Raw genomic sequence first — 24,607 nt, forward strand, 5'->3', positions numbered from 1 at the left:
CCTGGGTGTGGATGAAGCTTTCTGATCAGGCCCTAGAGCTCCTTACTCCCTGGGCATCCTAGTGCCAGCTGGAACCTCTACATACCAGGCCCAGACTAGAGGAGGGAGGTGTGTGCCCAGACGGGGACAGGGGACAGGGTCCCGAACAGTTTGGAGTTATGTAGAGGGATTTGCCTCCACATAGCAGGCAAATCCCTCTAGTGGGCTGGACTAGGGAGTGAGTGTGGGGAATGGGGGAAGTGCTTAATTCTATTCTAGAAATACTGAGCAAAGGGAAGAGATTGAGGCTTGCTTCAGGGGAAGATGAAGAACTGAGTGACCTTAGACTATCCCTGAAATCTCCTGTGTTCCACTGGCACTTTGTGCAGAGAACAGTATCACCCACTCCTCTGAGTTGTGAGAAGTAATTGTGTGTTAACGTTTAGCTCTGTGCAACCACTAAGTTGCACACAGTGATGGCCACTGCTTCATACTTGTGAGATTAGTGGTGGTTCTCGCACTTTCAGTGAGTGGAGAGGAGTGAAAAGGGTCACAGATCTGCAGGGTGTCTCATCATTTTGGGAAGAGGGTAGGAAAAGGAAGGGTGCCTGATTGGACTAATTAAGAAACTCTAGACCCCAAAAAAAGAAAAGAAAAAGAAGCTCCTGATAGGCTGGTGGAGTGGCTTAAGTGGTAGAGCACTTGCCTAGCAAGTTTGAGACACTGAGTTCAAACTCCAGTACCATAAAAAAACAAAACAAAGCAAAAAACAAGCTCCTGTCAGCCAGCACAGTAATTACATTTTTGGGAGACTGAGATCAGGAGGATCACTGTTTAAGGCCAGCCCAGGCAAAGAGATAGAAAGACTCCTTTCAACAGAAAATCTGGGCACAGTACTACACATGGGTCATCCCAGCTATGGCTAGAAACTTAAATTAGGAGGATTGCATCTAGTCCTGGTGGGCAAAAAGTGAGACCCTATCTCCAAAGTATTCAGAGCAAAAAGAGCTGGTGACATTGCTCAAACGGTAGAGTTCCTGCCTCACAAACTCAAACCCTGAGTTCAAAGCCCAGTACCACCTAGGAAAAAAAATGATGAAGAATCTCTTGACACCTGCATCCAGTCTCCTCAGCCTCAGCCCCACGCCTGTTGTATGCAGGATAGGCAAGGACCAGGAGACTGGGCCAAGCAGGACTCTTGCCCCAACCTCTCCTGACAGACTTGATTAGCCCAGCCACTGTGCCTCCCTTAAAAGCCCTTTTCCCATAGCACCTCTTGTCCACTTTTGTTTTTCAGAGACTAGTTTTTATTGAACATGTTGCAAAGGGGTTTAGTCAAAATGACCAAAACCCACGACTCCATGGCTCCGTCAATTTTTTTTTTTTCGGTACTGCATTTTGAATTCAGAGCTTCATGCTTATTAAGCAGGTGCTCTACCACTTGGGCCACTCCCCCAGCCCTTGTGTGTGTGTGTGTGTGTGTGTGTGTGTGTGTGTGTGTGTGTGTGTGTGTGTGTTAGGTATTTTCTAGATACGGTCTCACAAAGTATTTGTCTGGGCTGGCCTTGATCTCTGTCTCTTCACGAGTAGCTAGGATTACAGGCGAGGCTTATTGTCCACTTCATGCAATGGGCAGTTTCCCCTTGAAAAGAGCGGAGCCCTAATTCCCCTCGCTGCAGCGCAATTTCGCTTCAATATTTTCCTTAGTGCACCGCCTCCCCCCTCTGCATGGAAGTGAGACAGGGTGCAGACGGTTCTGATCGGCTCCTCCCCCCACACCCCTCACCCTCCTCCCAACCTCCTCCATGGACCGACTGCTCCGCGAGCCGCGACCCCCACGACGCGGTAAGCTCCCGCGGAACCGCCGCCGCCTCAGTGGGGCTGCTTCTCCAAGAGGTGAGCGCGGCGGGGACGGCTGCACCCGCTGCGTCCCTGAGGCCGAGGCACAGTGCGCACTCTTCACCAGCTCTGTGACCTGCGCAGGCGACTCTGCACCTCTGCAGTGAAGTGCATTTGCCCCTGCTGACCGCCCCATAAAGCAGCTGTGATGGTTAAGTGAGCTCAGTGCAGAGGCGCTCAGCTCAGGGCCCGGCACGTTGGAAGTGCCATTGTATGGCGCCAGCCTGCTCAGCATGTCACCACGCTTGTAAAATGAGGGTCTTAGTTTCCCCCTCCCCAATAAATGCCTGTCAAAGCTCCTTTCAAGGCGGTGAGGACCCGCTCGCGAAATGAGATCAGTTACCCGGAGACCCCGGCTCCCCAGAGCGCAGCACCTCGGGGCGCAATTCCCGCGCGGTGCACTTAGCCGAACTGAGCGCACCTGGGAACAGTGGTTTTCTATGCGGAGGAACTGAGCCTGCGCACACTGCTGCAGAAGGGGGAGGCAGGGGCGGGGTCAGCCCAGGGGCGCAGTCTCCCCTGGCTTCGGCGATCCTGCCATGGTGCCCCTAGCTAGACCCGGAGCAACTCTGTCTTGTTGCATTCTGCGGAGCCGTGGCGGCGCCTGCCCCTGCGCCACCCTCTGCAGCAGCACGTGCCCAACTAGCCGCTGGATTTCCACCCGAGTGCCCTCTGCCGCTCCTACCTGGGTAAGTGGAGCCGGGCGGGGCCTCCGGGAAGCCAGGCACCCGCAGAGGCTGGTTCATTTGTTCCAGCAAGTCAACAATAGCCTAACTCGCCTTGGGTCTCTGGCCCTGTTCCTCAGCCTGGGGTCCCAGCCATGTCCTGGCCACCCCCTGGCCCCTATTCCCACCGGCTGAACTTGCCTGGGATGCCCCTCTAACTGGAACATGCCCAGAATCAGGCTGGGGCCTTGTGGGCAGATGGACTCTCTGGCAAGAAGCAGTTGGCACCCCCCTGCCCTCAGCTGAGCGACTTAGAATTCCCATAGTGTTAGGCTTCAGACTGAGCAGAGGGTTGGGCTTCTGCCTCCTGCTCTGCTTACAGATTTCCATGACTGCTGCTTCTCCAACTCTCAGAGGCACCACACTGAGTAGCCAGAAGGCTCACCAACAGGATGATTCAGACTTGGTGAGGTAAAACATCAGGAGTATTTAAGGTATGTAGCTATGCTTCAAAGAGATCCTGCCTGGAACAGAGAAGGGAAGAAGCAGTCAGCTCACCCACCCATCCAGTCACCCCCCTGTCCATCCACCCACCATCTGATAATTGATCCTGAAACTGTTCACTACCCTTCACCTCCACTGCCACCCCAGTCTAAGCCACTATTCTCTCTCACCTGGATTACTGCAGTAGCCTCCCAAAAGGTCTCCCTGCTCCTATGTTTGCCCCACTTAATCCACTCCTAGCTACCAGAGCCATCTTTAAAAGCACAAATGACAGCCAGGTGCCAGTGGCTCATGCCTGCAATCCTAGCTACTTGAAAGTCTGAGATGGGGAGAATTACAGTTCAAGGCCGGCCCGGGCAAATAGTTCACAAAACCGCATCTCTAAAATAACCAGAGAAAAATGGACTAGAGGTGTGGCTCAAGCAGTAGAATGTCTGTTTTGCAAGCACGAAGCACTGAGTTCAAACCCTAGTCCCACCAAAAACAAACAAATAAACAAACAAACAAAAAAAACACTTAGAGAACCAAGTGCCTTCCTTGCAAGGCCCTGGGCCATCTGGCCTCTGTCTGGTTCACCAACACTGACCTCTACTGGTCCCTTGAATAGGTCATTTCCACCCAGCTCCTTGGCACTGTCTCTTCTCTGCTAGGATCCTCTTCCTCCAGAGTTTATATGGCCTACTATATGCTATTAAGGACTCAATGTCACCTTCAAAAAGAGGTTTCCATTGACTACCTAATCTAAAGAGACTCCCTGTCACTATTTAATTTTGCCAAGGCATTTATTATATATAATTTTGTTTATTGTCTGTCTTCTGCCACTAAAGTGTGAACTCCATGAGAACACAGACCAGTAATCCTAGCTACTCAGTAGGCAGAGATCAGGAGGATTGTGGTCCGAAGCTAGGCAAATAGCTCATGAAATCCTATCTCGAAAAAACCCATTACAGAAAAGAGCTGTCAGAGTGACTCAAGTGGTAAGAGACCTGCCTAGCAAGTGTGAGGCCCTGAGTTCAAATCCCAGTGCCACCAAAAAGAGAAAGAGAACAGAGACCTTGTGTATTATGTTGACTGCTTTATCTCCAGTGACTGAAATAGTCTCTAGCATATAGAGATGCTCAATAAATGTCTATTGAATGACTCTATGATTTATCACTCTTTCTCTCCACCTACCCATCAGTACATTCAACAGTTGAGGTTATAGGAAACTAGACCAAAATATTTCAGCAGAGAGAATTTAATATAAGGTTTGGTTAAATAGGTGTGGCAGAATTGAAAGCAGAAAGGGAGCATTAAGGTAACAGAGTCAATGTCAACGGTGCCCTCAGGCTGGAGCACTCAGTATGCAACTCAAGTGGGTCTACTGAGCGAGCAGCGGCACTGCCTCACACACACTTCCCCTCCCTGAAATGCTTCCCCTCCATTGTTCTTGTGCTTAGCACCTTCTTCCCTTTTACATCGCAGCTAAAGTGTCATTTCCTCAGAGTCACTATCCCTGAGAAAGTTTTCCTTTGTAGGACTTACAGTTACATATCTGTGTTCACTTATTTAATGTCTGTCTCCCCAACTAGTCTGTAAACTCGATGACGACACAGATCTTGTCCAGTTTGTTCACCACAGAATATCTACTGAAGAGTATGTGGTCAGTTAATAGTCATGGCTGAATAACTTCATCTATGTCCATCCATCTGTTCATCCTCATACCCATCAACCATCCAACCAGAGTCATCCACTTATCCACCATCTTCCCTGCTACCCACCTGTGTGTCACTTACAGAGATTTACTGATGGTTTATTCAGCCAGTTTAACCACCTATTTGCCTACCTCCTGCCAGCCAGGCCCTTGCTCCAGGAGGACTGGCTCCTTCAGGGTGTGCTGGAATCCTGGTGGCTCTGAAAGCCCTCCCTGCTGGTCCACAGCATAGTGATGACTTTCCTGGTGTCTGTCGTAACTTACCATGACACTGTTAGCATCACAGTGCTCCACACTGACCACCCTGGCTCATGACCCAAGTGAGTGCCCACGGGGTAATGGAAGGTGGGAGCACTTTTCTGGGCTCCAGGCTCAGTGTGGGCACGCTCAGCTTCCTGCTAGCATGCCACAGGATGGGCTCTGGGTGATGGCTTGTCACTCTGCTTAGGCTGACAACATTGTCACCGTCAGTAGCTCTGTGCTCAACATGGTACTGATCCCACTCTTGGGCCAGGTCTGCACTTTGCTGGCTGAGTAGCTCACTGCAGCTCACCAGACGGGTGAACGAAGCCATGGGTTGCAGGGCTGTTTTGTTGTCAGTTGGGAACAGGGAGCCCTGAGGCAGGGCACATGGCTGACATTAGGGGATGGTGAGTTGGGAACAGGAGCATAGGGGGTGACCTGATGAGTGGTAGCTGCCCCCTTGTACCCAGTAGAACTCTGATCAACTCTGCCCTTGGCCCCAGAGATACATAGAAACCAGACCCAGACTCCCCATGAGGACACCTTTGCTTGCAAGGATTTCATTTTCCCTTTGTCAATTTCTACCCCTCCCTTCTGTGTGGCAGTTTTCATTTCTTTTTCTGTACTAGGGATTAACCCAGAGCCTCAAGCTTGCTGGGCAAATGCTCTAACTCTTGAGCCCTGCCCCCAGACTATTTTTTTTTTTTTTTTTTTAGTAATCAGTTTGAACTAAGGACTTTTCACTTGTTAGGCAGGTGCTTTACTGCTCGATCTTGACAAGGTCTTGCTAACTTTGCCTGGGTTGGCCTAGAACTCATGAGAACTTGCAATCCATGTGTCTCTGTGTCCTGGGTTAGCTGGGATTACAGGCATGAACCGACAGCCACCACACCCAATTTATGTGGCATTTTTCTTTTTCTTTTCTTTTTTTTTTTGAGATGCTGGGGCTTGAACTCAGGGTCTTCAGCTTGAGCCACTCCACTAGCCCTATTTTTGTGAAGGGTTTTTTGAGATAAGGTCTTGCAGAACTGTTTGCCTGGGCTGGCTTCAAACCAAGATCCTGCTGATCTCTGCCTCCTGAGTAGCTAGGATTACAGGCGTGCCTGGTTTATGTGGCATTTTTTCAAAGGCAGGTGAATACACCTCCCACTGCCCCCCTACACTCCCAACTCCAAGGCTGTTGCCTCTCAACCAAGTGCCCAGAGGAGTAGCAGCGCTGTTTGAGTTCCAGAGTTGTCTCTACCCAGGTCTGGCTTTTGACCTTAAAGCTGGTTCTTGATTTCTCTGGGCTGGAAGCTTTAGCAGGCTATCACTGGGTAGCTGTGAACATCTACCACCTACATTCTTTCCTTCATTCAGCCCTTACCAGGTGGCCCCAGGCCCCTCCCCTTCTCCTCCTTGGCTAGCTTGAGACCTTTATCATACTTGGAAGGAGCCTCCCTGCTACACACCCTGGGCTGGATGCTGGGGGCGCAGACGTGAACCAGAGCTGTTGATTCCCTCAGGAATCTTTAGGGAGGACTAGCTAGGAGTCATATGGCCAGAATCTCAGGAAGTGGTGTTATTGTATAATTGCCATTGTCACTGGTGGGATGGGAGGGGGATCGCTAAAAGAGTCCACTCCCCAGCACCGTGCTTCCATCTTTCTAGGCCACAAATAATACTCCTCTGACCAATCATGGGCTAGGCAATAAATATAGGCCATGGTCCCAGCGGGCTCTGGGGGATGTGGCCTTCTGGAGTTTTGGATGGTGGACAAGACTTCCCATCATCTCTCAATGGGGAGAAAGCCAGAGAATCAGAAGGGGAGTGGGGAGTTTACCTCAGTATAGGCTTTAGCTGTGGCCTGGTTCCGGACAGGGAGGGCACATTGCCACCAGACATGGTGGACCCACAGTGGGGTACCCTGCACAGCTGGCTTTTAGAGGAGGGTGGAGGTCATTACAACTTCGGGTCTGTTGGAGGCAGGATCTGCCTTTAGGGCCTCCAAGATGTTGGAGGGAGGAAGCAGGTGGCCAGCTGCCTGCATTGGTAGGGAGCTGGAGTCACCCCTGTGCAGCCCTAAAGCCGAGTGAGGTGTTCGGTCTGCTGACAACAGTGTGGCCCTGGCAGCCGCCTGATCAAGCTTGCTCAGCTGCTCTTCATCATCATGGTGGGCAGATAGCTGGCCAGCAAGGTGGAGGAGCTCATTGTGCTGTGAGGGTAGGGGATAGAATGGGGGGACAGGGTGGGAACAGCTTTTATGAGAACAGAACATAAAGAACATTTGACTGGGAGCTAGGGGCACAAGTTCAAGCTCTGCCTCTTAGGAGTTGTGTGGTTTTGCTTCCCTGAGTCTCAGTTTCCTCACCTGTACAATGGGAATTTGTGAATGGGGGCGGGGCGGGGGGGTTCTGGAGACCAAAAATGACCATGTAAGACGCACTGAGTTCCAGAACACTGAGCAAGAGCACTGAACCTGAGTCCTACTGACTGGATTTGAGCTCTGGCTCTGCCACTTACAATTTGGGGAGCCTTGGCAGGGTCATTAGGTCTCAGTTTTCTCATCCATAAAGTGGGAATATCTTGGTGCCTACCTGCAAGGGGTGTTAGGATAATAGAAATGGCAGTTCCTATACAGGCTACTGTTGTGACCATTGTCCAGTTTCACTGCCCGGCTGCAGAAAGTGGAAGACCTGGTGGCAGATGTGGCAGCTGGCAGTGGGGCAGGAGCTGCAGCACTGTGAGGAGGACTCTAAGGCCATGGAGTAGGAGGACCGGTTTGATGAAGACCTGGAGGTGGGTGAGCAGCCACCAGCAGTATGGTTGTCATAGGTGTGTGGGGGGGGGGGGGGCGGAGCCTTGGGGACCTAGCATAGTGGGGAGGTGGCCCCAGGCCTGACACTCCTGCCTTCCAGTGCTGTAGTATGGATTTCTTGGCCATCCTTGTGGTGGCCTTCCCGCTGGCACCCCTGTTCACTCTGCTCAACAACTGGATGAAGATCCAACTGGAGGCCCAAATTCTTGAGAGAGTAAAGTGGCCAGTGGTGGAGAAGGTACAGGGCATCTTTCAGTCATCCTGAAAGTGAGTGAAGAAGATGGAAATACAGGGTTTGAGAGGAGGAGGAGCTCAGGAATAGGGAAATGGGAGCTGCGGAGGGAAATCAGGGTCAGAGCTTTGGGAAATCTCAGAGGATTATGATAGAGGCCTCAGGGTCATTCTGCTGAGTTATGGCGCTGGGCCCTGAAGGTCCTCTAGCCTTCCAGGCTTTCCTCATCATCTTCACCTCGGGCTTTCTGCCCAGGCCTCCTGTACCAGTAGGAATGCCACAAACCCCTGCTCCTGCATCCCTCACCTATCTGGTCCAAAGCAACCACACACCCAGCCTGTGGAAGCTGGCTGCAGGGCGACTAGAGGGGCGTGGCATTGAGTTGGGAGGGGCAGGACCTGTCTGAGGGGGTGGCTCTGAGCCTAGTTGGGGCGGGGCCTGTCGGGGGTGGGGGACGTGCACTGAGCCTGGGTGGGCGGGGCTCTCAGTCTCATAGGCAGGACTTAGCTGGGACGGCAGGAAGCTGAGTCTGCCTGGCCTACAGATGTTCAGAGTGGCCTGAGTTCGGGTTGAAGGACAGGGCCAGGTTCCAAGTCGAGGAGAGGGACGGGAGGTGCAGGGCTCGGAGCCGACGTCCCAGGTATAAGGCCTATCAGGACGTCCAGGAGGAACCTCGCCCTCTTCTACTGGAAGCTGTTGTCTGTGCGCCTGGGCTTCATCATCACCTTCGAGGTGCGCTCAGCCTCGGACGGATCTGGTTCAAGTTCACGTTCTGCCATCAACCTGCTGTAATGGAAATATGATATAGGGTGTGCTTCATAGGGTCGTTGGGAAGATTCAATGTCAAGCACTAGCGCAGTGCCTGACACATTGTGGGTGGTCAAAGAATTAATATCACTAATAACATATTATTATGATCTCTTCGCAAAAGACCTGGAGAGAGGAGAGGAAGCTAGCAGAAGACGCTCTCACCAGTCTGCCTCTAGTGCTAAGGCCTTCCAATCACCACCTGCGCCTTTGGGCAAACCCTTTATGCTTCTGTTTCTTCCCTTGTAAAACGCGAGTAATACAAATATCCAGCTCATGGAGTTGTGCGGATTAAATTAATTAATATGCGGGAAATCCTCGGAATAGTGCCTCGCACATGGCAAGAGCTCTGTAAATTAAGATTCATAAGGGAATCATTCTGTCTTTGGTCCCCCTTCTCCCCTTCTCCCCAGCACGTGGGGTTCTTCCTGCTCCTCATCGCTACCTGGCCAAGCCAGTGGACCCTGGTCCCACCCGCACAGACTGACCACGCTCCTTGACCCGCCCCACGCTTTAGCTCAGCTCAAACCTTCTTGTTTGAGCTCCCCCAGAAGTGGAGATGGGCCGGATTCCACACGACTTCCTCCTGGCGACGTCTTCATCAAACTCCGCCCTGTCCCTCCCCCGCCCCCCTTTACTGGCTGGTGGGTACTGGGGTTTGAACTCAGGGCTTCTCAGTCACTTTGCCGCTTGAGCCAGGCCTCCAGCCATTTTTACTCTGGGTATTTTGGAGATAGGTTCTCACTTTTTTCCAGGGCGGCCTGGATCAAGATCCTCCTATCGTTCCTCCGTCCCCCACCCCCAACTGGGCCACCACGCGCTTGCCACCATGCCCCGCTATTGGTTGAAATATGGGTCTTGAGAACTATTTGCCAGAGTTGGCTTCCAACCGTGATCCTCCAGATCTGGGCCTCCCAAGTAGCTAGAATTATAGGCGTGAACCACTGGCGCCCAACCTACCCCCTTCTTTTGCATTATATGCATTGGGGTAAGGAGAGGCTTTCTGTCCTGGAGGGTCAGCCTGCTCAGCTTTGGGCTTTGCACCCCTGCAGCAGTGGGACATGGGAAGTAATGACCCTGGGTCCCCCGGGATGCTCTCTCAACTGAGGTCCTTGGGCTTCTAGCTAGGGATCTAGGCAGGGTCTCAGCCAAGGATGACTATCCATCTCTATGTCCCTGCTTACCACCTATCCACAGCCACCTGATTCCCACTTACCGTGGGCAGTGTGTCCTCACTATGTGGATAGGAGGGAGCAGAGGAACCTAATCATGCTGAACTCGATGGTCATCAGTTGGTAGCTGAAGGAGGTACTCTGGGGGAGGGGTTATTGGGTTCTGTGCCATGAAGTCCCTACTCTGTATGAGCAACAGTAAAAGGCTTTAGCTGGGTCTTCCAAGACTTCCACCTTCCCAAAGGCCTGGTGAGGCAGTATCAGGCAATGGTTAAGGACTAGTTTCGATCCTAATTCTCCATATTCATGTGATCTTGAGCAAGCTATTTAATCCCTGGAACCTCAGTTTCATCATCTGTAAGATAGGGAGTTCATAGAACTGATGAGAAATTCAAACAGGACAAGGCTTAGGTGCTTACCTGCTGGGTAGCAATGGTCTCGGTCACCAGATCTACCAGATCATCGGTTGTGGTGGCGATTAAGTGAGTAATGCATGTGAAGTGCTCAAATCAGGGCTGGCAGAGCACACACAGTAAGAGCCAAGAGCAGCAGCAGGAGTAGTAGTTCTTGTATTCATCCTCATACTAATAGTACCTGCGTGGCAATTGCAGCATAGACTCAAATGAATGGCAGTTTAGTCCTGGGGAAAAGCAGATTCCTCTCTCTTTCACAGGCTTGTGAAAGTTGCATGCCAGGGACTGGGGGCATAGCTCCAGTGGTAGAGTATTTTCTTAGCAAGCATGAGGCCCTGGGTTCAATACCCAGTACTGAAAAACAATGCAAAAATATTGTATGCCAGGCAACATAGCCGGCACTCCTTATGGAGGCTGGTTCAATTTGGTCAATTTAATTGCATTCTTTTTTTTTTTTTTTTCAGTGCTGGGGCTTGAACTCAGGGCCTACCCCTTGAGACAATCCACCAGCCCTTTTTTGTGGTGCATTTTTTTGAGACAGGGTCTCAGGAACTATTTCCCTGGGCTGGCTTCGAACCATAATTCTCCTGATCTCTGCCTCCTGAGTAGCTAGGATTCTAGGCCTGAGCCACTGGTGCCCCAACTTCATTTGCATTCTTGAGGGCTCATCGTGGAGACGAATCAGGGAAGGTTTCATGGTCGGGGAGGCTGCTGGAGATGATGAGGCAGGTCAGACCATCTCAGGCAGTGGGAAGCGGAGGGTCAATTTTGCGGAGTGGCTGTACTGGAGGGGCCATCTTGGCTGACCAGAAGGCACATCTCCCAACCATGCAGCTTAGGGTTCCCATTTACAGAGGCAGTAACAAGTTTAGGATGTCTCAAGGTCCTGAGGAGTCTAAGGTTGGGAGGTTCTCTTTGAAGCTCAAGATGTTCCCTAGCCCCTGCCTGAGCATTACTTTACATTTGGGAAGCTACAGAATAGGGGTGCCTTGCCTGCTAGGAGCAGAACCGTGCCTCCCCACCTTTAGGATGTCGATCTGGGGTCCTTCAGAGCCCCTCCCGGGCATAGAACTCCCATTGTTCCAGCCCCCTTTTCTTACCCTAGACTGGCCAAACCGGTTCTGGGAAAGGGGGGTGGGGAGCAGGCACGTTGAGACAGCCGCCTTCCTCTCTGCGAGGTTCCCTCTGCCTTCGCCTCCCCCGTCCCTGCCCCACACAATACCCAGGAGCTTGCACTGCCCGGCTCAGGGGCCATGCTGACATCGCCCCCTGAGAACTTGGCAGCAACCTCAGAGCCCCCAGGGTGGCCTGCAGTCCTGGATTGTGCCGGCAGCTGGACCGAGCTCCCTGGCTGAGGTAGGGCCCCTGCTGGGCGCCAGCAGCCCCATCCTCCTCCCACCCTTCTTCCCAAGTGAGTCCTTTGTGTTGCTTGCCTGGCTTCTGCTCCCAGCCCTGACCTGCTTACGGCCTCCTGGGGCTCTGCACACTGCTCCTCAGCCTGGATCCCCTTTCCAGCCAGGACCTCCCACTTGCTTTTATCTTTTAAGGGGCAAAGAGCTCTGGCAGGGTCCCTGTTCCTCTGGGCAGCAGGGCAAGGGCCACTAGACAGGGGACAGGGAAAAGCTGGGTGCAGGGGCCAGAGGTGCTTTCCCTGAACCACAATAATGTCCAGGGACACTCTTTGCCAAGTGGGCCCATTTCCCTCTGCCGGTTAGAAATGCCCACTGGCTGGGACTCTCCTTGGCCTGTGCCCATCCTTCTTGGCCTGCAGACTTATGATGACACAGGTTTATTAGAGGAGACAGCTGGAGGCCTTTGGGACCACTTTACAGATGAGGATACTGAGGCCCAGGGATGGGTGGTGACCTGCCTAAAGCCACACAGAGCTGGTCAATGTCAACATGGGGCCTTGAACCTTGGCAGGGCTTATTTTTTTTTAACCTTTGGGTCACAGAGTAACCTTGCCTAGCGGGCACTACAGTCTGTCCTGTGATCATGTCCTGGACAGGTAATATCCCTTCTCCCTGTGGTCAGTTTGTTTCCTGAGGTTTTTCTCATCCTTTATCCCCACCTCTAAGAGATTAACTACACACAATATAAACCCAACTCTGGTTCTCCTAGGTCCCCAACATTAAGACTGGGTGGGCCACAGGGCTGGCCTCCCAGCTAGATGGATCATTGTCATAGCCCCATGGCTGGGGGAGTTGGGGGCTGATTTACTCCTGACCCCTGCTTGGGCCCTCCCCTCTGCACACACTCCCAGCCTTTTCCTCTGAGGCCTTACTTGGGTTGCTTCTGCCCTGAGGTCTCAATGTTTTGCTTATTTATCCCTGTAAATGAAGGGAGGGCCCCTTCCTACCCTCCAGGAGCTTTCAGAAGCCAAGGGCAGAGGATCTCCCAGAAACCAAGGGGGGAGGGGCTCCTGTATGTGCTTGCACAAGTGGGGCTTCTGTGTTGATAACTTCTGATTCCCCAAAAGAGACCTGTCTGGTGGACAGACAGCTAGATAGTTCCCCTCCCACATGCTCCTATGTCCTGTGTGTTCATTTTCCCCTGCAAAACCATTGCCCACCTGGAGGAAGACTGATGATAAACACTGCAGAGTGACCATCATGACTGGCTTGCCCATTCCGGCTGGGCACTCTACAGGCTGAAGGGACAGCTCCTTCCTTAGGAGCAGCCAGCCGCCCCCAGTTGGGGACTAGAAGAGGGGAAGTAGGAGAGGTGCTGTGCAGAGACCAGCCATTCCCACTGGGTCCTCCCTCCCTCTCTTCAGGGTCTCAGCCAAGAATCACTTCCTACCTATGTGCACTGTGCTTCTGGGAATTTTAGCCATGCAGCAAGTTTAGCTAGTACCTCCTCCAGGAAGCCATCCTGGCATACTGAAGTTGAGTTGGGCCCAGCACCCTGCTCTGATGGTGCTTCTTGCCAACCCAGATTGCAACTGCTTTTGTTTTTGGCTCTCCCACCAGACTGGCAAGCCCACAGGGCATGAATTGTTTGTCCATCTGTCTTCCTGGGTTTTTGTGGGCTTCACGTCTGTCTCTGAGTATCTAGACTGTCTGAAAGTTTCAGTGTCTCCCTCTGTCTCCATCGCTGGGTCCCTGAATGTCTCAGCATCTGTGGTTTTTCTGTTTTAGAGTGTTAGGGGTCTCAGTTTCTGAGTTGCTGTTGAAATGGCCTCCGTTTCTCCAGGTCTTCCTCTGTCTGTATCCTGGTCCTGCCAGGCTGGGCACTGCCCCTTTGGCCCAAGGGGCCTCTTGGTGGTGGTGGGGGGGGGGGTCCTTGCTGCCTGGCCTGCCACAGCAAGGCCAGACTAGGGTAGGCCCCCGCCCAGCCCGCTGCCTGCTCCCTCCCTCCTGCTTGCCTCACCACAGGGTTTGATGAATCAAACTCTTTGTCTGGGTGGGATCTCCCCCAGCCAGCTGGGCAGAGAGAGGGCTTCCCTTGCCGGAGCAGCCGACCAGCATCAGCAGCGGGCCTCAGCTTCACTGGAGAGGTGAGGGGCAGGAGGGGGACTGGCAGAGGGCCCCAGGGCAAAGGCTGTGGGGACTTGAACCCCTCGGATCATTATTCTGCCCAGAGGCTCTGGCAGACTCCCTGGGAATGATGTCCTGCCAAGGAAGGACCCATTTAGCCTGGCAGGATCTAGAGACAGTGAGCTGGGGTTGGGATAAACCCCTCTCTCCCCCTAAGCTGGGGGGCTGGGCTACCTCCCTGCCTTTCTCTGGGAGGACCCAGCCTGATGTGGGTGGTGGCCCGCCTGCCAGTCAGTGACCCTCCCAGCCAGCTTGGCATGGGTGTGGGCATCACTCAGCACTGAAGGCCACAACTCTGAGTTTGGAAGGGGATGGATAACAGCCAAGCAAGGACTTGTGGGCCCGTTGTGTTTGTGTCTGCTTCCTGGTGTGTACCTGCAACTGGAACGGTGTGAGAAAGCTTGAGTGCGTGTGTAGATAACCATGGATCAATGTATGTGTTTGGAAGATGGGGTCTCTGGAAATGTGTAAAAAGGTATGTATGTCTGTGAATTTGAAATGTCTGAATGTATCTCTGAAAGGATGTGGGTCAGTGTGCATACTTGGGAGAAAATGTGTGCTGTATGAGTTGGGACATGGATTTGTGTGACAACATATGTATCTGTATGTCTGGTCATACGTCAGTGTGTGTTAGAGAACACATAAGGTGGCTAAAAACACAGACATGAAAGATGGGATGCCTGTGTGAAAGTACTGGCTCTACTACCAATGGAGTAACAACTTCTCTGTGCCTCACTTTCTTCATCTGTAAAATGAGGATAAAACAGCATCCACTCATTGGATTATGAGGATTAAGTTAGGTGACATGTGGAAACCTGTCATCATTCAGTAAGTGCATGTGAGTGTGTTTGTGCAGGTATGTGTACACATGTGTATACAAGGGTTTGTCCAGACCTCCAGGACATGGTGGCTTACTGTCCAGCCCTACTATCCTGTGTCTGGATCTGATACTTTCTCCCTTGCAGGCCCAGGTGGGTGGCTGAGCAAAGGAGGAATGGACTGTGGGCCACCTGCCACCCTTCAGCCTCTCCTGGCTGGGCCACCAGCCACTGCCCGCCGTCCAGTAGCTGTGTGTCAGCAGGAGAGTCTGTCCTTTGTGGAGCTGCCAACCCTTCAGTCCTTGAGCCCTGTGTGTCTGGACCTTTTCCCTGTCACCTCGGAGGAGCTACGGGCTCCTGGCAGCCGTTGGTCCCTGGGGACCCCTGCCCCACTCCAAGGACTGCTATGGCCACCATCCTCAGAAGGCCCAGATATCAAGACCTCTACCAGTGGAGGGATGCGGCCTAGTAGGGCTGGCAGCTGGCCCCACTGTCCTGGTGCTCAGCCCCCAGTTCTGGAGGGACCCTGGAGTCCTCAGCACTCACAGCCGCAGCGCCGGGCCAGCCATGGCTCGGAAAAGAAGTCAGCCTGTGAGTCACCCTGGTGGGGGGGTGGCCCACTGGGGCAGACAGGGGAGGGGCTGGGTAGCTCTTTCCAAACCCTTTAAGCTCCAGAGTTCCCCCAAAGTCAAGACAAGTGGTAGATTTTAGTGACAAGAGAATGAGTGCTCAGGGAGGGCAAGTGACTTGTCAGGGTTACACAGCACATCTGGCTGTCCTGGGCATGCTGACCTCTTTGTCCACCCTTTGCCCTCTGTGGTCAGGCTTGTGCTTTCTCTACCCTCTTGCTGATCCCATTTTCTCTGGCATGGTGCCTGAACTGCCCTGGTAGCTCAGAGCCACAGGGCAGCAGCAGGGAGGAGGTTGGGAAGGACCCCAGTGCGTGCCATTCTGTGCCTCCCCCCACCCCATTCAGGGCGCAAGGTGCGGGTGTACCAGCGTGAAGAGACCACCGGCTGTCCGGAGACCCGTGATGTCTTCCTGGAGCCGGGCCGACCTGCACGGGAGCAGGTCTTGAGCACAGAGGAGCCCGAGCCGCTTGAGCTGTCTGGGACGACCCGAGTGGGCCTCGAGGGACCCGAGCGCAGGCGCTTCTCAGCCTCGGAGCTGATGACTCGGCTGCACTCTTCCCTGCGCCTGGGGCGGAGTTCAGCAGCCCGGGCACTGACCTCAGGGTTAGGTACTGAAGCAGCGCGGGAAGGTACCAGCTACTGCCTTGGGCCCTGAGGAACAGCCAGATGCGGGGTGGTGCGCCGCCCACTCACTAAACACCTGTAACTGGGTCTTGGTCAGCTGGGGTGTGAGGCTGGGTGCCCAGGGCCACTCTCTAGCCTGCGGGTCCTCAAGTCTTGTCCTCTGTAGGGAAAGCGTCTGGAAGGGAGTCTCGAAGTGTAGAGATGAGGGTGGACAGTGCACCACTGCCGGCACAAGTTGACACAAGCGAGGGCCATGGCAGCCGACTGGAGCCCAGGTAACCACCTCTCTGGAGCTCAGGTTCCAGGCAGGATGCAGACAAAGAAGGGCCCTGACACTCTCTTTCTTAGGCTGGACGGACAGGAAGAGCCACCTCCCGGTCCCAACGAGCGGCGACAGTCACGGTTCCTCCTTAACTGTACGTGCAGAGTTTCTGGGAGGGGGGTCACAGAGGAAGAGGGGCTGAGATGTGAAAACCAGGGAGCCGGGATTTGAAGATCTAGGAGTTAGGGATCTCGTGAGAGGGAGAGAATTGAGTTCTTGGTGTCTGGCAAGTGGGCTAGCACGCAGTAGGTGCTCAGTGAGTGAAAAGGAATGAATGAATTCACCCTGAACCAGAGCAGAGGCTTGTTGAGTGCGGCGGGCTTTGGGGGGAACGTGGAGGAACCCGGGGGGTGGGGTGGGGGCAGAGGAGGGGGTCCTGGCTGGCGGGCATCCCACGGCCCTGCCCCGCCCCCTCCCCGCCCAGCGGTCCTCTACCAGGAATACAGCGACGTGGCCAGCGCCCGCGAGCTGCGGCGGCAGCAGCGCGAGGAGGAGGGCCCTGGGGACGAGGCGGAGGGCGCGGAGGAAGGGCCCGGGCCGCCGCGCGCCAACCTCTCCCCGAGCAGTTCCTTCCGGGCGCAGCGCTCGGCGCGAGGCTCCACCTTCTCGCTGTGGCAGGACATCCCCGACGTGCGCGGCAGCGGCGTCCTGGCCACGCTGAGCCTGCGCGACTGCAAACTGCAGGAGGTGGGCGCCGCGGCCTCGGCGGGCCAAGTCGGGGCGGTCCCGGGGCGGAGTGGGAACTGAGTTGGAGGAGGGGGTGGGGGCTGGGACCTGAGCAGGTGGACTTGGCTGGAAGAGCGGACGGAAAAGCCAGCTGAGAAGTTAGACAAGCGGGCGGAGAGCGGCGGGGTCATCGGGAGCAAAAACACGTGGTGGGCGCGGGATTGGGCGGGATCAACGAGAGGGCGGGGCTTTTATGGCAGGGTGCACCGTGGGCGGGGTGGTGGGCAGGGCTAGGGGAAGGGGCGGGGTCGACGACTCCATCTGGGTTTATACTTGAGGCAGGAGGCAGGGACTTCGGCCCGTCAGGACGCCAGATTAGGAGTGGGACTAGAGATGGGGGTGAGATAGGGTGTCTATACAGGTGGCGTCTTGGCGGTGGTAGAGGCAGGGGGTCCAGGGTGGGCTGGCCCAGCCCTTACAACCCTGCGTCTGTCCTCTTTCAGGCCAAGTTTGAGCTGATTACCTCTGAGGCCTCATATATCCACAGTCTGTCGGTGGCCGTGGGCCACTTCTTAGGCTCCGTGGAGCTGAGCGAGTGTCTGGGGACTCAGGACAAGCAGTGGCTATTTTCCAAACTCCCCGAGGTCAAGAGTACCAGTGAGAGGTTAGGGAGTGGTCTGGCCTGGCTGGGTGAGCACCACACCTGTGGTTGAGTGGGCTCCAAGATCTGGGGTGTCTGCCCTGGTCCTGACCCCTTGCCCGCCCCTCAGGTTCCTGCAGGACCTGGAGCAGCGTCTGGAGGCAGATGTATTGCGTTTCAGCGTGTGTGATGTAGTATTGCACCACTGCCCTGCCTTCCGCCGAGTCTACCTGCCTTATGTCACCAATCAGGCCTACCAGGAGCGCACCTACCAGCGCCTGCTGTACGGGCAGTTCTGAAAGGGGGGTGGCAGGTGCTCAGGCAGGTGTAGGCACAGAGAATCGGGTGAGAATGGGTGACTGGGAGAGGAGGCTCCCTGAAAGAGGCTCTGTAAATGAGACCCACCCTATGGGGGCAGGATATATGTGCTGAGAGGCATCTGAAGACCAGTGGGTTGACAGGATCGTGGATCCCCGGGGTCTGGACGACATGTGACTCCAGACCTCTTCCAATTGTCCAGCCTGGAGAACCCCAAGTTCCCTGGTATCTTGGCTCGCCTGGAGGAGTCTCCGGTGTGCCAACGGCTTCCTCTCACCTCTTTCCTCATCCTGCCCTTTCAGAGGATCACAAGGCTCAAGATGCTGGTGGAGGTACCAAGGGGCCCCAGGATGTAGGGAGGGCTGGTAGGCGACACCCTTGACCTCTACAGCCCCTCCAAGGATGGGCAAGGTCACAAGCGGAGGATGGATGGCCTGTCTCAGTGCAGTGATGTTACTCTACAGAATATCTTGAAGCGGACAGCACAGGGCTCCCAAGATGAGGACATGGCCACCAAAGCCTTCAATGTGCTCAAAGAGGTGAGCTCAAAAAAAAAAAAAAAAAGAGGTAAGCTCAGCAGGGCTGGGCTATGGGCTTCCAGAGGTCTTCCAGGACCCCTGGCTCACTCTAAAAGAACCCCCAGCCATAGAGTCTCTGGTCCCCAGGCAGGGGAGCACCTGGGCTCTAAGACTGGGCTCTGGGAGCCCAGGTTTGAGGATTGCAGGTGACTGCCCCATGATCTCCCCAGCTGGTGCAGGAGTGCAATGCCAGTGTACAGTCCATGAAGAGGACTGAGGAGCTCATCCACCTGAGCAAGAAGATCCACTTTGAGGGCAAGGTATGGGCTGCGGCTGGTGGGATGGGGTCCATAAGGGCAGCTCTGGCTCCCTCCCTTCCCCGGGAGACTGCAGGCCAGCTGGTCTCTGCGTCCTGACCCCCATCCTGTGTTGTGCCAGTCCTCTCCCTTGTTGACTCTGTCCCGCAGATCTTCCCGCTGATCTCACAGGCCCGCTGGCTGGTTCGGCATGGTGAGCTGGTGGAGCTGGCACCACTGCCCGCAGCACCTCCTGCCAAGCTGAAACTGTCCAGCAAGGCAGTCTACCTGCACCTCTTCAATGACTGCCTGCTGCTCTCCCGGCGGAAGGAGTAAGTGGAGACAGGGGACAGGTTGATGAAATTGGGCTTCCTTCTTCACCTCTACTGAACTCTGCACCCCAGCTAGTGCCAGGCTGAGCTGCCAGGACACCCTGAGCTTTTGAGGATCCCAAAGCAAAGGCAGATAGTGAGATGGGTCCATTTTCTAGACAGGAAGGTCAAGGGCTGTCCTGTACGGAGGACTTGAAGCTGCTGTGAGCTTAAGCCAGTGGCAGCAGATGAGAGGTGGTCCTGAGGCCCAGCTCTTGCCTGAGTCACAGCAAGAACTGCTGGCATTTATGCAGCCCCTGCCTGGTGTTGGGTGTACTGAATAGATTGGTCCCTTCAGTCCTGAAGACGCCGTCCTAGGAAGCAGGCTCCCTGGTAGTCTCAAGTTCCGGGAGCTAGTGAGGAAAGTTGCAAGCAAGGTGGTGGCCAGTTTTGTCTAACGCTGGACCTTAGGCTTTTGCCCACTGTCCCATCCTGCCTTTTACCTATAAAGCAGAGGCCACCATGTAGGGAAATCCAGAGTGATAGCCTCATGCCTAGGGAGCATGCTCAAGTCCTAGCTGGGATTGTTCTGAGAGAGGGGGAATAAAGTAAGTCATAGGCTGAGTGGGATGAAGGGTGAGCATCTTAAGCTGAGAGTTCATTCCTGATTTATTTTTCACTCAGTTAACATCCCCAAACCCTGTTCCCTATCAGGCTGGGTGTTGGGGACATAAATATAAATGAGACTTGTTCTCTGCCCACAGGACCTCTCAGACCAGTGAAAATAACATCCTGATAACCATGTTAGGGTCTTTTTTTTTTTGGTGGGACTGAAGTTTGAACTCAGGGCTTTCACCTTGCAAAGCGCTCTATTGTATTGCTTAAGCCACACTTCCAGTTCCTTTTGCTCTAGTTATTTTAAAAGTGGGTTCTTGTAAACTGTTTGCCTGGGCTGGTCTCAAACCTTGATCTTCCTGATTTCAGCTTCCCAAATAGCTAGGATTACAGGCGTGAGCCACCAGCACCCGGCTGATGTTGGGGGTTCTGATGGGAGGGTGAACTGAGGCGGTTCCTGGTGTGGGGCTGAGAATCAGTAAAACTATACGGAAGGGACATTTGATTTTTTTTTTTTTTCCATCCCGGGGATTGAAATCTACTTCATGCTTGCTAGGCAAGTGCTCTATCACTTGAGTCATGCCCTCAGTCTTTGAGCTGAGTTTTAAAGGATGAATAGGAGTTTTCCAGGTAGAGAGAAGTTGAAAGCATGTCTGGGGTTGGAGACTGGTCTCCATCACCTTCTACCTCTGCCTATGATAAGCAGGAAGGGAGCTCCTGTCCCTGATAGGGACTATGGTGGCTACTGGGAGATGGTACCCTGTGGCCAGGTCTCTCTGGGGAGGTGGCTGGAAGGGTTGAAACCCTTTCTCACCTCGTCCATCAACTCACCTGGTCTGGGTGTAGCACTGGGGGTCCAGGCCCAGGCTCAGGCCAGGCTGACCCTTCTCCATCCTGCAGGCTTGGGAAATTTGCTGTTTTTGTTCATGCCCGGATGGCGGAGCTGCAGGTGCGGGACCTGAGCCTGAAACTGCAGGGCATCCCTGGCCACGTGTTCCTGCTCCGGCTCTTGCATGGGCAGCATGCCAAGCACCAGCTCCTGCTGAGGGCCCGCACTGAGTGAGTGGAGGGGTGGGTGAGGGAGTCCCAAAGGCCTGTACAAGTAGGCTAGGGGTGACCCCCAAGTGCCCATGTGGGCACAGAGCAAGATTGGGTGGGTCCAAGAGTCCCAGCAGGTGTGCCAAGGGAGGCTGCTACCTCCTCCCTGGGCCCTGAGCATCTCCTGGGTGCCAGCCACTGTGCCTTCTATCTCTGGCTTCAGGATGATATCATGAGGCAGGACATGGGCAGAGCTGGCATCCAGAGGGTTCAGAGCTGGAGGGGACTACAGGCTTGGGAACTGACTGTGGGGTAGACCGAGGTGGAGTAGACATGGTCCAGGTCCTAGGCCTGGACCTCATTCCCACTTCTCCCAGTACTGGCTTCAGCACCTGCTCTATTCTTGGCAACTTTGCCTGTTGTGACAAAGGCCTCCCTCCCTTAGAAGTGAGAAGCAGCGGTGGATCTCAGCCTTGTGCCCTTCCAGTGCCCAGGAGGACAAAGAGGTCATCAGCGAGGGGGAAGGTAGGTGCTGCCACCCCCTACCTCCCCCATGTGCCCTGGACCAGAAGCCTCACTGCTTTCCCCTCCCTGCCAGTGGCCCCTCCAGCCACTGGGAGGGGAGATCCTCCAGCCTGAGGTGGTCAGGGTGGCTCTGAGGATCCTTACAGGGTAGGCAGGGATAGGCTGACCCCAAGGGCACATGCAACATCTGGACATTCCAAAGCCCATTTTGCAAACTAGAAAATAGGGATCCTGAGAGGCGAGGTGTCCTGCCCTGTGGCAGGAGGCTGGCAAGCCAGGCAGCAGCCCAGTCACGGAGGACCTCTGTAGTGAGGAGTAGGTAGCTATGGAATGTTTTTGATTAGGGAGGTGGGGAATGAGCTGTGCATGGTAGTAAAGGGGCAGGAAGGGAACTCATTTCCACTGAGCACCTGCCAAGCCCAGGGCTGGGCTTTTGGATCTGCATTTATTTTGTTTAATCCTTATGACAACCCTGTTAAGTAGACTTGTTTTCTTCATTTTTCTCTTTTTTTAATTTTTTTTCTTCATTTTTCTTATCTTTGAAACCTGAGGCTCAGAGGGGTTAAGTAAGTTACCTAAGGTCACATAGCCACTAGGAGGCACAGCTGAGAGTCAAGCCAGGTCTGGCTCCCAACTCTGTGGTTTCCAGGGCTCCCAGTTCAGCTAGTCTGGTGGGAAAAGCCAAGGGCCTTGAACGAGGCATTCTCTGGCTTAAGCTAGGGTCCCACTTGAGCTGGGGATGAGTTCCCTACTCTGAACAGGTAGTCAGCAAAGGTCCCTGGAAACCCTGGCAGAGGAAACAGTATAATGGTCCTGAGGCAGAAGGGTACTAGAGCTTTCAGGAACAGTAGGGAAGCTTTGTGGCTGGAGCTGCATGAACAGGAGGGGGATGAAGACAGAAACGAAGTTCGCAAGGGACACTGCCAGATAATGCAGGGCTTCATGGGACCAGTGAGGACTTCGGATTCTGTTCTAGATGACGGAAGTGTGCTGGTTTGAATGCCAGCTGAGAAGAATGCCCTGGAGGGACCCAGTGGGTGTTAGGGAAATATGAGGACACCACAGCTTTCTGAGGGTGCCTGGGGCAGTTGGATGAGGGGGTCTAGGGTCAAGAGCAAGGCGTTGCACTAAGTGGGGAGGTGAGAGCCCTGGGCTAGAGCAGTACCCAAAGCTCGAAAGGCCTGATGTACCCAGGGTTTGTGCTCAGGTGGCTAGTGTGGACAGAGAGGGCCTGCGGTGTGGGAGGGGCAGAGGAGCAGCAGTGTCTCCCCACGTTCCTTCTTCCTACTTCCCCATCCTGCTCTACCACTACCTGGGAATCCCCTGACCCTGCCTGGCTGTCAGACCGCCCCCAGGTTCAGTGTGTCAGGACCTACAAGGCTCTGCAGCCAGATGAATTGACCTTGGAGAAGACTGACATCCTGGCAGTGAAGACTCGGACCAGTGACGGTGAGGGGTCCAGGTGTCGGGAGGCAGCTACCTGCTAAGATGTCACAGGGAAAAGTTATGTGAGAGAGAACATCCATCAGCCACAGCGTGTGGGTGTCAGGTTAGACAGGAAGGACTTCAGCTGATGGGGAGAGTGGGTGTCAAGGAAAAGCAGGTCAGAGGAGCATCTCCAAGCAGCTAGAGGCTGCCTCCTTCCTGGAGCTGGGCAATGCTGAGGTGAGGGCACCTGGGCTCAGGCTTGTGTCAGGCCTGCTGTACTTTCAGCGTCACGATGCTGCTGTCCCTAGGCTGGCTGGAGGGAGTGCGCCTGGCGGATGGTGAGAAGGGATGGGTGCCCCAGGCCTACGTGGAGGAGATTGGCAGCCTCAGCGCCCGGCTCCGTAACCTTCGTGAGAACAAGCGGCTCACGAGTGCCAGCAGCAAGCATGGGGAGCCCCTCGCATGATGGCAGCCACAACCCAGGATGGCCTCTCTGTGCCTGGCTCCCACTCGGTTCCCAGGTTCCTACAGTGGCTCCGTGCCCCAGGCCTCGGTTGCTGGCCCTTCCTTCCGTCTGTGGTCCTGGCCTGGACTCAGCAGTGGGGGCCTCCAAGGGGTCTCCCTGTCCTCATGCTCCCTGGTGTCCACACCTCAGGGCCGAGGGCAAGAGCTGCACCCTCCCTGTTCCACTTGCCGGAGCAAGGGCCTGTGGGAGACACTCTGGGGCTGATGGGTCTGGAACCTGCATGACTGTAGAGCCTTCTCCATCACCTTCCCAGCCAGAACCGAGTGGCTGCTGGTGCTGGTGCTGGTGCTGGTGCTGTGACTTCTCTGTAAATAAACTCCTGTGCCTTTGCTGGGAGTCTGCTGCCCGGCCCAGGCATCCCCAACTTCAGATCTCCAGGTCTCTGGCTGCCTCCCCGGGAATTGCCTTTGTCCAGAATTCTCAACTAGGAGAGGACCCTGGGGGCAGAGGGGCTGTGTGCCAGTTAGATTGCTTTCTGCTGCAAGTAACAAAACGTCTGGTTCAAGCAGACTGAGATATTAAAGAGACTGTTGGTTCTTGTATTATTTCCTCTGGCTTCTGTGACAAATCAGTGCAAACAGGGTGACATAAAACCATGGAAATGAGCAGGGGGTGGTGGTGAGCTACACCTCCAATCCATTTTGCTCTGGTTATTTTTAGAGATGGGAGTCTTGTGAACTCTTTGCCTGAGCTGGCCTTGAACCACAATCCTCCTGATCTCAGCCTCCCAGGGAGCTAGGATTACAAGCATGAGGAACTGATGCCAGGCTTGCTGCCCTTTTAAGAATGTGTAATTGCATTTGGAGTCCACCCAGATAAGCCCTCCCATGTCATAATCCTTAACTTAAATCACATCAGCAAAGAGACCTCTTCATCCCTTTTTTGTTTTTTGTTTTTGGCTACTGGGAGTTGAACTCAGGGCCTATACCTTGAGCCCCACCACCAGCCCTTTTTTGTGATGGGATTTTTCAAGATAGGGTCTCTTGATCAAGTGACTCATTGATGTCATAGAGGACCTAGCTCTTTCCCTTTCCACCCTCTTGTCCTTGGTGTGAGCTTCCTAGGGGCTTCTTCATTCACACCCAACTTGGGAAAACATTCCCAGTCTGAGTATGGGGATTCTTTGTGATTGAACTAGTTTGGGTCACATGGCTTCCTCTGGACCAATCCAGGAGATGGTGTGCTGATAAGCCACTAAGTGTTGGTTGGCTTTCCTTCACTAGGACAAGAGACCTAAAAAAAAAAAGGTTATTTTGACTCATGATTAAGAGGTTTCAGGTCTGTCACTGGGCCCTAGTACTCTGGGCCTGTGGCAGACGGTACATCATGGTGGGAGTGTATGGAAGAGAAATAGGAAGGGTCAGGTTCCACTATGCTGCAAAGGAGT

The 24,607-nt window shown here is 54.2% G+C and overlaps 1 protein-coding gene across 5 annotated transcripts; it reads left to right on the plus strand.

The window, feature by feature from the left end:
* The first annotated feature begins 1,745 nt into the window (after window positions 1–1,745).
* Window positions 1,746–24,285, plus strand: Arhgef19 (Rho guanine nucleotide exchange factor 19). Of its 5 annotated transcripts, none has more exons than XM_074081234.1 (17): window positions 10,776–11,760; window positions 13,782–13,903; window positions 14,909–15,352; window positions 15,738–16,022; window positions 16,184–16,292; window positions 16,366–16,433; window positions 16,764–17,026; window positions 17,509–17,669; window positions 17,776–17,928; window positions 18,166–18,295; window positions 18,428–18,502; window positions 18,712–18,801; window positions 18,949–19,109; window positions 20,604–20,762; window positions 21,187–21,266; window positions 22,611–22,715; window positions 23,003–24,282. In XM_074081234.1, exons 3-17 carry the CDS (start codon window positions 14,938–14,940, stop codon window positions 23,158–23,160), a joined length of 2,412 nt encoding a protein of 803 aa, XP_073937335.1. In that variant the 5' UTR covers window positions 10,776–11,760; window positions 13,782–13,903; window positions 14,909–14,937; the 3' UTR covers window positions 23,161–24,282. The 5 variants fall into 5 exon arrangements, with proteins under 5 accessions (XP_073937337.1, XP_073937336.1, XP_073937335.1 ...); XM_074081233.1 differs by having other exon boundaries at window positions 13,826–13,903; XM_074081237.1 differs by having other exon boundaries at window positions 10,781–11,760; window positions 13,826–13,903; window positions 15,738–16,001; window positions 23,003–24,275.
* The last annotated feature ends 322 nt before the right edge of the window (window positions 24,286–24,607 follow it).

Source organism: Castor canadensis, chromosome 7, assembly GCF_047511655.1.
Source record: "Castor canadensis chromosome 7, mCasCan1.hap1v2, whole genome shotgun sequence".
Taxonomy (NCBI): Eukaryota; Metazoa; Chordata; class Mammalia; order Rodentia; family Castoridae; genus Castor; species Castor canadensis.

Bases quoted from the DNA above. Each gene is read 5' to 3' on its own strand.
- Arhgef19 (XM_074081236.1), top strand. From the start codon at position 14,938: ATGGACTGTGGGCCACCTGCCACCCTTCAGCCTCTCCTGGCTGGGCCA. The intron at 17,929-18,165 runs GTACGGGCAGTT...CCAATTGTCCAG, and splicing joins CGCACCTACCAGCGCCTGCT to CCTGGAGAACCCCAAGTTCC. The intron at 21,267-22,610 runs GTAGGTGCTGCC...CCTGGCTGTCAG, and splicing joins GGTCATCAGCGAGGGGGAAG to ACCGCCCCCAGGTTCAGTGT.